This window comes from Volvox carteri (assembly GCF_000143455.1).
Source record: "Volvox carteri f. nagariensis unplaced genomic scaffold VOLCAscaffold_38, whole genome shotgun sequence".
NCBI lineage: Eukaryota > Viridiplantae > Chlorophyta > Chlorophyceae > Chlamydomonadales > Volvocaceae > Volvox > Volvox carteri.
The window spans coordinates 553,925-566,064 of NW_003307581.1; the positions used below are offsets into that span (position 1 = coordinate 553,925).

Consider the following 12,140-nt stretch of genomic DNA (forward strand, 5'->3'; position numbering starts at 1 on the left):
TTGGCAAGGAGAGATGCCTTGATCAGGGCTGTAGTGGTGCAAGGGCGCAGCGCAAGTCCAAGGAGAGGGAGGACAATAAACTTCTTTGCTGCTGTTTGTTGTTCTCGTCCGCGCTCGTCTCTTTCTCAACTACTTCGACACGCTCACGATCAAAGAAGGTATCGACCTAGGAAGTGTGCATCCTTTGGCGTCAGAGGCACAGCCTGGACTTCTCGTTTGGTTTTCTTTAGTTCAGTAGATGAGATGGAGGGGCTTCAAAGTAATCGAGCTTCCTTTATATTTAAGTGAGATTTGCATCCCAAGGTTCCAAGGTGACCGTTGGCCGATTTGGCGCTTTCAAAAGCGAATCAGAGATGGAGCAGTCCCTTAGCTAGCCCACCTCGGTGACCTGGATTATTCACGGGTGTCACGGGAGTTCACGGTGAGGCCCGACAGTCAACCGTCACGCAAGGTCATGACATGACGCAAATTTCCTGCTGAGAAGAACCCTTCTGGCCCCTGCAGAGCTGATAATTACGGCGGTCGGTACTGACTCCGCTGTGACTAATAATAAAATGTTGTTCATGTTCCTGCTGTTGCTGCAGCTTCTTGGGGTTCCTCGCATGTAATGAATCGTAGCTGCTGGCTGGCCTTCCTCTTGGCTGTCCTCTCCATGCCCATCGACGCGTAAAAGCGGTCATAAGTTGGCGATAAGAAAACTGATTCGCTTTCAGCTTAAGGAAACGCACCACACAGAAAGTAAACGAAATGGACCCGCACTACTTCCGCTGCGTCGAAGCGGAAGGCGCGGCGGCGCAGCCGCGCAGCGGCGGCGACGGCTGTGAACCTCCTGAGCCGCGTGAGAGCGTCACATCAGCCGCAGCAACAACCACGGCCCCGCCAGCTACCGCGCATCAAACCCCGCCCGCACAGGTTCCCATAATCAACACCAACACCTACAGCAACGCCTCTGGCAGTGGTGCCGCCGCGCTGCGACGCCGCCGGACGCCAGCCGTCATACCTCCCCCCAGCCTCCTCCGCGTCACCCCCGGCGAGCGCGGCTCGGGTTGTACGGCATCAGCTGAGCTCCGGGCGGTCTTCCCCGTCCCCCCCGCGGTAGTGTTCGGGTTGCTCACTCATCCGGGTGCGTCTAGAAGGGGGGAGGGGGAGGGACGGAGGCAGGGAGGGAGGGAGGGGGGGTCTTGGGGGCGGGAGAAGTACGGGAAGCACTGGATGTACGGGATATAGTACGGGGTGTTTTCCATGAATAGGTTAAAAATATGGCTTGGTTTTGCCTTTTTATAGCAGGAATGTTTGAAATATTGTGGGCAGTAGGAATAGAATACTGCGATGGATTTAAAGTTGACAATTTATATGATTTTAATAAAATATTTCCATGGCTCTCAGTGTAATGCTTTGGGGGATTAGCCACTAAAACCACCAGCCAATGATTATAGCTTACGCAGGTTGGACTGGTAGTGGAGTAATAGCAGTTTTTGCTTACGGTCTATAAGTACTTTAAAGATCCGAATTCGGTTAAGAACAAATTTTTGTTGGGATGATCGATATAGGAATAGGTGGCGTGGGGTAGCGTGGGGCGAGGAGATGCGGGCGAAGGGAGCAGAGGAGATGCGGTCCCGTTGAGTTGCTGTTGATGTTGTTACAGCGGGCTTCTATGCCTGAACGCAACGAATCCGAAGAGCCAAAGGGCACATCGCCCGACGCTGCAAGAAACACAAACCAGAAAGGTAACTCCTGTTGAGTTGTGTGTTTTGTCACGCCGCGTGTCATATCCAGCGGAAGCGCTGACGGCGGAATCCATTGCGGCCGAACCCCCGCTGTGCCCGCGCGCTTGTATGTGTGTATGTTTCGGGGTGTCTATGATTGTATGTGTGTATATATGTATGTTCCAACAGACAAGAGCGGGGCCTTTAGCAACATCCTGGAGGTGTACGACAGGGTGGAGGTGACGCCGCCGCCGCCGCCAGGTAGGCCGGCGGTGGAATCCTCGCCTGGAGAGGCCGCCGCCGCCGCCGCCGCCGCCGCTGCCGCCAACAGCCCCCGGTTTCGAGTGTTCGAGGAGACACAGGTACCCCCTTTTGGCGGCCCCTCTCCCTTTGGCGGCGTGTCCCTGTAGTGGGGGGGGGCCGGCAACAGGTTCGCCGAGCGTCTTGCGTTTCGCGCCCAGCGCCAATACGGTTTCCGTACGCGCGCTTGAAGACTTGGGGGTTTTCGTTATTAATTTGTCGTCCTTCCTGCTTCACCAAACACACACACACACTTTTTGGAGCCCGGAGCCCTGTATTCGAATTACAGTCGCCACGTTGCTTTCATGAAGGTTACTGTCATGAAGGTTACTGGCATCTAAGGGACTCTGATGGGCCCTGCGGCTCTCCATGTCCCGCCTCGCGACATCTCTACCCCCCCCACACACACACCCTCAAGAACGCCTTTTCGTCAGTTCTACGTCTGGTACACTCTTGCCCTGGCAGCAGCTTCACTCGTTCACGTGGTTCGTCTTTCCCCCGTCTCCGGCCAACAAGGGCCCCCACCCCACGGCCCTCCCCCCGTCTTTATCCGTTTGGTCCGAATGCGCTATTGGTGGGACAGGTGGGTGAGACCGCTCTCCTGTGGCGCCACTCGAAGTTCCGAAACCGTGTACGGCTGGAGGAGGACGCGAGGGACCCGGGGCTCATGGTGCAAAGGTTCAAGCTGCTTCACGGGGTGCGTGGGACCACCGTGCATGCGGCCAAATGCAACAGGAATGGGAATGTTGTGATGCAATAACTTTTGGTCTTGTGGAATGGCTGAGGCACACATCCGTACGACCGTGTCGACCGTGCCTTCCACGCAGGCAGACAGGGGAAGCGATCCACAGGTGCATCGGTTGGGTCGACTTCGAATAGTTCTCTGATTACCGGTTTTCTTTCAGAGCTACGAAGTCATATCGTAATGATCCTTCATATCTGTTGTCAGCTGTTGTCAACACTATTGCCTGTTACGGACAAATTCACCTTGTTGTACGAACATCATGTCATCTTTTTTTATCTAAAAGAACGTCCTTTCTCGGCTTTGCAGGACAACCTAGAGCGCTTCGAGGGAAGCTGGTTCGTCAGTTCAGTGCAAGGGCCAGAACTGGAGCCGGAAGTAGACGAGCTGGAGAAGGTGGTGGTAGGGGAGGTGCAGGTGCAGGTGGAGGTGGAGGTGGAGGTGGAGGAACCCCAGTTTGTCGAGGTAGGCATCCGCGATGACGCCGATGCTGCTGGCGGAGCAGAAGATGACGGGGTGCAGGTGGAGAACCTTGTGTCCGTGGCCAGAGGCGAGGGTGGCGGCGACGGTGACATATCGTCCTGCACAGAAGACACGCATTCGCCGCATCCTGAGAGTGTCGAGGACGGCTGGGAGGACGTGGGCGAGTCGCCCGTGCTTGTGACGGCCAACACGGTAGCCGCAGTCGGAGTCGCAGTCACCGGCGCCAACGGATGTGGAGTCTCAGAGCTATCTGTAGTGGACACAGCCGCAGGAGCCGCAACGGCGCCAGACGGCCCCGCTGCGGCTCCTGCTGCTGCAGGCGATGCGGCCCCCGAGATCGGCAGCAGTGGCTCTGACGATGCAGCTGCTACAACCGCCCAGATCGGCAGCAGCAGCAGCGGCAACGGCAGCGGTGCTGCAGCTGACAGTCCCGCAGTAGCGATTGGGTTGGGACGGGATGTGCAGACGCCGCCCCCGTCACTGCCACCGCGGCTGTTGACGCCGACAACGATGTCCGCACAGGCGGCGAGGGCTGCTGGCGCTGCGTCCTCCTCCTCGTCCTATGGGGGCGCTGGCGGCTGGTGTCTTGTTGTTCTCAAGCACGGCCTGACACCCAAAGGTGAGCGCAACTCGAGAGAGGCACCTCCTCCTCCGTGTATATAACCTTTTCAGCCAGAGCCTCCAACAGCTGCTACTACTGCTGCTGCTGTTTCTGCTGCTACAGGTACTGCTGCTGCTGCTGCTGCTTGCTGCTGGTGACAGTCTTTTTCAGTGCAGTTCAAGGGGGGCCTTACCGTGGTATCCTCCTACGGGGAGCCGTACGACTGATCCCCAAAGCCATCGCACGAAAGTTTTTTCCCGTTATTATTCCGCTTTGGATATCCCTCAATTGTGTTTCCTTGTAGATTCACTGTTTCGTCAGCGCGGTGTTTTTTGTCGCACAGGTGTTCCTCTGCTGGTCCGAGCCGCGGTGAGTGGACTGGTTCGGTCCGCCACCCAGGCGGCAGTGAGTCGACTACACCAGGATCTAAAGAAGATGGTGGAGAAGGTACGGAGATAGCCCTCGTATACCTTGGTACCAATAACCTGGTTTGCCAACTTTGCATATCAGCCCTCGGCGAGCTGTGCGAAGCCGCACTCGGTATTCCAATACCAGGTGATTGGTACCAAGGTATACGAGGTGGACAGATATTTCCTTCATCTATGCTACAATATAGAGAGTAGTGATTAGGATAATCCTTATATGCTTTTATGAATTGTTGAGGAAAAGTTTTGCGCCACCGGGGAGTCGAACCCCGCTCTTTTGCTTGGAAGGCAAATATCCTACCGATGGACTAGTGGCGCTCTTGATTTCAAGATAATTCACAGACTAATAAGGAAGAGTCTGCAACTAACATTATTTTGTTACCGTGTCTCTGTCTCTGAATGACGTCGCTGTCATGAAACGTGGATTGGATTGCCGTTAAAAATTCGGACAACACTAATTTAGCGAGTCGGTGAATAGATAGCCTGATTCAGGACCATTGCTTACATCAAATGTATCTGAGCACATTCTTGTCGGAGCCCCTTACGAACCGGCTGCTCGCACAATTGTTCCTCTGCGCAACCCTAAATTCCACCATTTGAGAAGTAATACGTAATAAGTAACAAGCCATAAGTAAAGATGTGTTCAAGGGTCGGCTGGTGACGACCGCTTATGGAGTGCTAGCCCACAAACATATATTCCTCCGGATCTATCGGCACCATAACCAGCAGCCAGCAAAGCAAAAGGGCATTTCCTCGAAGCACCGCGTTGAATTTCACTCCGCAAGCAGCACAGCTCATCCGCCGCTCCTCCTCACCGACCAGGTCCTCCAAGGCGCCACAGTGGACGAGGCCGTAGCTGCTGTACGAGGCGAGCACAGCGCTCACCACCGCGCGCATAAGCAGTTACACCAGCAGCACCACCGCCACCAAAACCGGCATCAGGAGAAGGGACGGCCAGAGGTGAAGCACCACGACCGTCCACTGCCGCCGCAGGACACAGCCGTAGCCGCCAGCGGCAGCAGTGTCGGTGATAGCAGCAGCGGCGGCGGGGGGCCTTCAATGCAACGAACTCCAGCGGTGGCAGCGGAGCCCTGGGTACCCGAGCCTGTTTGACCACCAGTGCCGGCGGCAGTGAACAGCGAGGCATTTCCGGTGTTGCGAGGTGCAGACTAGCGCGACACTGCCGCTGCCAGGGATGGTCCGAACCCGCAGACGGGCGGGTTAGTACATCGCTGGGTACCTTAGACAATCAGTCAGGCAATCGTGCAGTTAGGCGGCAGGCGGTAGCGGTAGTACGGAGCAGCGGACCGAGGAGCAGCGAGGTGCAGCGGCCGAACATTGATACGGGGATACATCAGACCTGCGCGAGAGGAGGGTGTAGCAGTAGTGGTAGTAAACGGTAGTAGTAATAATAGTAGTAGTAGTAGTGGCAATGGTGGTGGTGGTGCGGCTCCCTCCAGGGCAGAGGGGCGCTTCGCTTTTTGAGGAGCAGCGGTAACGGAGAAGAATGCATGAAGAATTTTACACGCACGCATGCGCGCACTTCAGCAGCGGTGGTGATGATGGTGGTGGTGATGGTGGTGGTCATGGTGGAGGCAAGGTGTCTACTTTCGCACCTGTTGGGTTTGCTGGTAATGGGGACTGGGAATGCTGCACGAAGGCGGAAGGCGATGTTTGGGGGCCCGGATGTGTTGCGTGTTGGGGGAACGTGGTTCGCTGGGGGCCCATGGGGGACCGGGGGGGGCCTGAGGTGCTTTTCAGTGCAGTGCTGCGGTTGCAGTTGTCGTTGCAGCTAGGTCGATTAGGAGTCGGTGGAGTTGGTTGGGGTTGTTTCCTTTTTACTGTTAAGACCGTACGTCACCTGACAGGTGGTTAACCCGCTTGGTAAACCAACGGGGCCGCCGTACACTCATGTCCGCACGCTTTTGTCTAATGCGAGTTAATCCCTCTCACGGTGAAGAGAGCACGCCGATGGACTGACTTCCTGCTGCTGTGTCCACAGGAACCCCCCACAGCGTCCGGTGCTGTCTTACCTCACGGCCAAGGACTCCGTTGCAACAGCGGCAGCGGCAGTAGCAGCAACAGAGAATTTCGTAGACGCACAGTAGAAATACGAACGCGCAGCAGTGACACCCAAGCCATACTGCAGGAGCTCCCTGACTGCTTTTGCCGTCCATCCCCTCTTCTCGCCCACGCGATATTGCCGCCGCCACACAGCAAAGCGCAGCACAGTACGATTGGGCTATCCGAAGTCGCGCGTTAGCTTAAAAGACATCCTTATCATCCATCTATCCTGCATAAAACATTCGTTCTCTAGCAAATGTAATACCTACTGCTCTATGATGATGTGCAAGGAGCAATACGCGATGTCCTGGCTCATCGCTTCGCACGCGGCCAAGAAAGGGTTGAAGCCTCCGCAAGCCAGGTGCTGCGGCGCGCGCGTGCCAAGCACACAAGATGCATAAATGTGTGTGCTCCAAAAAGCTCTTTCAAGCTATCCCGAAGGAGACGTCCTGGTGGCTCAGAAAATGTCTTAACAGTAACGAATTCCAAGGAGAATAGCAGCGAGCACCTGTCTCGCACTCACTTCCTGCTCCAAAACGACGAGGCCAAAGTGCTGCTGTTGCCCGCCTCTACCGTCCGCTTGTCTGCCCCCGCCTGCGCCGCCCTTCTGGCGACGCCGATCTGTCGTATACATGCCTACCTACCTGCGCACGTACCACCTGTTTTCTACACTCAGGTCAAAGGACAGCTACCCTTCCGCACTCCCCCACCCCCACCCGTTCCACTGAGATCATTATATCACCGTGCGTTCATGGGCCCCGCATGCAGCTCCTCATCTCCACAACAGCCCTGACCCGGGATGAGGTCTGACCCCTCTTCACCACTAACACCTCAGACCCGGCTCGTCCAGGAGGCGGGCCAACCGACACCCAACATCGGCCCCGCCCCAGGGGCCCTGCCCTTCCAACCTCGCCACCACACCCAGACCCCTTAGCCCCTTAACCATTCGCCTCCCTGTCCTCACACAGCGCACATACATACATACATACATACATACATACATACATACATACACAGACAAGCAATCGGGCCCACATCCTTCCCATCAGATCGCATCGCGACGGCTACACCCCCAGTCCCGTTGTAAGCCTCGTTGCTTGGTGATCGCGGAGGATAGGATTCGTGTTCAGCAGCATGAGCCCTTGTTCTGCTGTTCTTTTGGCAGTGACATCATTGTAGCGGTGATACAGAGATAGCATGTAGTGGTTGCGGTTGTGGTTGTGGTGATGATGGTGGCAATGGTGTGGAAGCCTCCCAAGCTAGGGGGCTGTTTAGGGCTGATGTCCCTCAGACATCGAGATGGCGCGTGTGGCGCGGAGGTGCTCACAGCCGCAGCGGCGGTTTCTGTTGCAGGGGGGCGTAAGCAGAAAACACCGTGCGGTCCGCGTCCCCCGTGCTGCGTGCGCCAACACCGATACCCACGCCGTGCATGATCCCCCCTCCTCCTCCGCCTCCTCCTCCTCCTCCTCCCCCAATCCCTTCACGACCCGTCCCGTAGTCCCCAATCTTGTACCGGTTGCCCCAGGTGAACACCGTGGTGGCGGTCACGGAGGCCCGCTCCTTACTGAAGTAGTCCTGCGGGGGCGGCGGGGACAGGGGCAGTAGAAAAAGGGGGGGTGTCGCACAGTGAGGGGCGTGAGAATGTGGGAGAGTGCGAAGGTAAATAGGCAGGATGGCTGGGTGTGAGAGAAGGGTTTTGAGGTGAGGAGAGTTGACACATGATGCCACTTCAGCACATCGCGCCCCAACCCAACGCCCATTGATTACTTTGGATTTGTTGATTTATGCACTCCTTCCTTTATTCATTCGGCTCTTACGACGCTTCCCCGCCACGGACGGCTTCCCATCGCTTTCCACCCTTCCAGAGGCTTCAACCCCTTCCTCTCTTTTTGGCCGCTTGCATTCGCGTCATCACCGGGAGTCTTAAAGAGCCCTTCACTCGGCCTCTGAGCCCCTGGCCCCTGCTTTGCTACCTTCAGAAGGCCATCTTCCGGGTATAGGGGCTTCCGCTTGAAGTGGGTGGTAGACCCGGAAGTGGGTAAAGCTCTCCCTGCCGAGAAATTGCGTGTGCTGTGATGGTGGTGAACGGCATCGCTTCCGGTTTCGTGACCTGATGAAGAGGCTGCGGCCGAGACCCCGGGGGCGCTCCGGCCGTCTGAACCCACAGGGGCGCCGTAAGAGGGACCTGAATGGGATCGCTCTGCGGAGTTGCGTCGGATGGCGCTGCTGCTGGAGCTGGGTCGGCGATTCGCGCTCCTGGGACGGGAATCTGGCGAAGAAGAGCTGCTGGAGGCAGCACCGTGTGATCCGCTGCCCTTCCCGCCTTTGCGAATATTGGGAGTTGGGTGGTAGTACTGTGGGAAAAGGATAGGCACGGGAAAAGGAGCGCTGGGAGATTAGTCCGACTTGGGGATGTCACGCCGCGGCAGGCGCAAGCTAGGGACCGCGCACCTTGGGTTTGGTCAATTTGTCCAGCAAGTGATGCTCTGCCTTTGTTGAGATAACGCGCTCGTATAAGACTGCAGAAATGCAATATTTGTAAAAGGACAAGCTGGATGTCCACGGCCATGCCGCGTTAGGCCAACTTACTGAGACCGTTATCCGGGGAGATAAGCATGGGAGCTGGAGGTACATTGTGTTTAAAGATCGCTTCTGTTCTCCGTCCTGCAATTTATCGCCGTCGCCATTTCGTTCAGACATGTCTGTCGCCCGGTGTTTCCATCGACCTTGCAATGCCATACCGTAAGCGCTGGTGTAATGAGGTGGGTCTAATTCAAAAAGCTGTGCAGCAGGGGCAAGCGTCAAGTTCTCGAGCAATGGCTCCATTACAATACAAAAGTAACCAGTGTAGCTGAGCGACGATGAATTGATACTAGGCAAATCTTATAGCAACGTATCTGTAATGTAGTAAAGCAGATTGCTGATAGCCTGCATGATGTACGAACGGTTACAACGACGACTCTACAGAGCTGGATCCCTTGTCGGTTGCAAAGGGGCAATTTATCCATTTTGTCATACGGAGTGCAGGTGTGGGGTCCGACCAAGGTTCTAGATGTGCTGGAAAGAGGATATCCTCGTAACCAGGAACCGCGCTCGTGTTACTTCGATAACTCGCTACAGGACAGGATGGTCGAATTGCAGAAGGCCTTCCTAAAGCAACTGGGTGGTGCGGGGCTTCCCACGAATCGACTGTTGTTTAGGGAGTTTGGACAATATCCCTTGCAAGTTCACTGGGCGAATCTGATATTCCGTTTTTGGAATAAGCTGGTTAAGGCGAAGGGCACCGTGTACCATCATTGCTTCAGAGAGGAGATACGTTTGGCTTTAATTTCATCCATGGCGTACGATGGTTGGGGTTCGAAGGTTCTGAAGATACTCGAGATTCTTGGTCATGACATGGCGGGAGATGAGGATGTTGAGGCTAGAGTTGATGCGCTCACGTCATGTTCGTTGGATATAGGCCAGTTGATGCAGGAGTTACGCGGGCGATTTGATGACGATTGGGAGAGTGAGCGACTAGAAATGGATCCTAGGACATTTGTTTCCGACAACAAACAACCAGGGGTGAAAATGTGCCGGTACAAGCAGTGGATGGGGTTGCCTAAGCACTGCACTGGATATATTTCGCCGAAGCAACATGTCACGCTGATGCGTTTTAGGATGTGTGTGTGGCCGCTTGCAGTGAATCGTCCTCATGGCAGGGAAAGAGCAGCGCGGTGGTGTCGTGTATGTGGGAACCGTCAAGCAGTTGAGGACGAGCGTCATGTTTTGCTTGAGTGCCCTGCGTACGCGGATATTCGCACCAAGCTATTTGAGCTTGGAGTGTCTCCTGAGAATCGCATGATAGACGTTATGGGCGTTGAGAACCAACGCGGACTAGCACATGTTTTGGATCATATCAGAAGATGCAGGTTACAATTTATTGATGATTAAATATGTTTTTGCAGTAAGGTTAATTTACTACCTTTATATGTTCTTGTTTCCAGTTCGGCGGTTCATGAGCCTCTTGGCTCGTTTGGACCGTACAAGCTCGAAAGCTTGTAACACAAACGTCTAACGTCTAAAAGGGGCAATGACCACTTTCCAGAGCAGTTTGCTCTCTTGGGCACATCAATTTCACTGTAATCTATACTTTTATATATTGGTGCTAAGCCTAAATCAAGGAAAGCGCCGTACACGTGACCATCGGATATGGAACATGAGTTCAAATGATCCATCAAGCACACTAAGACCTTGCAGGGTACAAAGGAGGCTTCTTAAAAGTAAAATGCACCAATGAGGCTGGAGCACACCTAGATATCGTCTGCTCTAAAGGAGTGCTCCGCCGGTGAGCCCCAAAGTCACGCAAGAATGGCCATTTTATCACGGTAATGATATCCGGGAAAGATCGGGGTCGTTTGGGGTTTCCTCTTAGTCCAAATTTGACCGCCAGCGGCATCGCTGCCATCCTCCGCACGATAAGCGTCAATGATGCAGAGCCCGACCATTAACAATCGTCCAGGATGAAACTAAGGAGCTCTTGGGCCAATCCGGTTAAAGGAAATAACAACCGCGTTTTAATGCGCAGCTACCTCTAATTGAAACACGCGATTGTAGCGGCGCGAAATGGCGTATTACCAAGCATGAGGGGATGTTTGGGCTTCTATTTATTGGGCTTCTATGTCATACACAAGGTGCTTTCTTCCTCAATGCTCATTTCAATACCTCTGCCAGTTAGTGAGGTCGGGGGTTGCGGCGGCGGTTCAAGTGGGGTTCGAGGTGGTGGTGGGGCGGAAGGTGCGATGATGTGGAGAAGTGATGGTGTAGGTGAGGGGCGGGGGGGCCGGGTTGGTCCAGTGGTGCGAAGGGTTTCGCGCGGCGTCCGGCGTAGTCTGCGGCGTCTCCGGACTGCGAACGGGAGGGCTCGCGCTGGCTGAGGTCGGTGGACGCGGAAAGGGACGAGGGCCATGGTAACGAAGACGAAGACGATGCCGAAGAAGAGGATGAGGTAACGACGACGTAACGAGGACTATGGCGGAGAAGAAGACGAACAGCGAGAAACGTGTAGGCAGGATCGCCTACTCGATACCAACTGAAACGGAACTCCGAACCAAGGGATGCCTAATAATTAAACTCTGAGTGGAGCGACTTGAGCCGATTAGTACACAACAGAAGCGCAATGAAGTCGACATAACAAACCAAACACCATTATCGTCTCATATACCCCGCCGGCGGACCGGGCGCCGTACACGCTCGTCCAGCTGGGCGACCTAAAGGGGACGCGCGCGCGGACGCGACCTGTTCGACCTGGCAACTCGCAGATTTTGGTCGGCTCGCGCGACATTTCATCAGAGGACCTTTGTATGGAACTTTTTCGGGTCGCTCGAGCGTCGCAGGAGCAGTGGCGACGCACTTTGTGGAGTGATGCACGTCCATGGAGTCCAGGAATTAACTTTGCGCGAGCAGCCACTCTGTATGGCCAAGTAGCAATCCATTTTCCATTCTTCGTAAAGAATCGGGAGAGTAACGCTACAGGAGCGTCCATATAATAATAGGACAAGGGGCTCCGCTCGTCAAAGTAGACTTTGACGTGGCGGCGTTAGTAGAACCAAAACTAACTCCAGAAAAGCTTTACGAAATTCATCAAGAATACGGTGAACCCAAAGATAAGAACAAGCGGAACCTTGCGGAACCGAACGCAATCGATCAACGCAGCGATCACTCATGAAAACACCAAGAGATGCAATGGAGGCTCACTCTAGGAACCAGGATTCCAAGGACAAAGAGGTTCGGCAGGTCAACTCGTCGGGTCAAGTCAAGTCGCATGTCGCACGAAGAGC

At 55.0% G+C, this 12,140-nt stretch overlaps 2 protein-coding genes across 2 annotated transcripts; one reads left to right on the plus strand and one right to left on the minus strand.

The window, feature by feature from the left end:
* Positions 1 to 747: 747 nt before the first annotated feature.
* On the plus strand, positions 748 to 5,370 carry VOLCADRAFT_94581 (uncharacterized protein; the record flags this gene model as incomplete). The annotated part of the gene is made up of 8 exons (XM_002953722.1): positions 748 to 1,123; positions 1,896 to 2,068; positions 2,590 to 2,703; positions 2,834 to 2,857; positions 3,058 to 3,850; positions 4,176 to 4,201; positions 4,232 to 4,279; positions 5,080 to 5,370. The coding sequence occupies 8 exons, from the start codon at positions 748 to 750 to the stop codon at positions 5,368 to 5,370; spliced, it is 1,845 nt and encodes a 614-aa protein (XP_002953768.1).
* A 2,274-nt stretch (positions 5,371 to 7,644) lies between these two features.
* VOLCADRAFT_94582 (uncharacterized protein) lies at positions 7,645 to 8,938 on the minus strand (the record flags this gene model as incomplete). The annotated part of the gene is made up of 3 exons (XM_002953790.1): positions 7,645 to 7,896; positions 8,773 to 8,840; positions 8,911 to 8,938. 3 exons carry the CDS (start codon positions 8,936 to 8,938, stop codon positions 7,645 to 7,647), a joined length of 348 nt encoding a protein of 115 aa, XP_002953836.1.
* Positions 8,939 to 12,140: the final 3,202 nt, after the last annotated feature.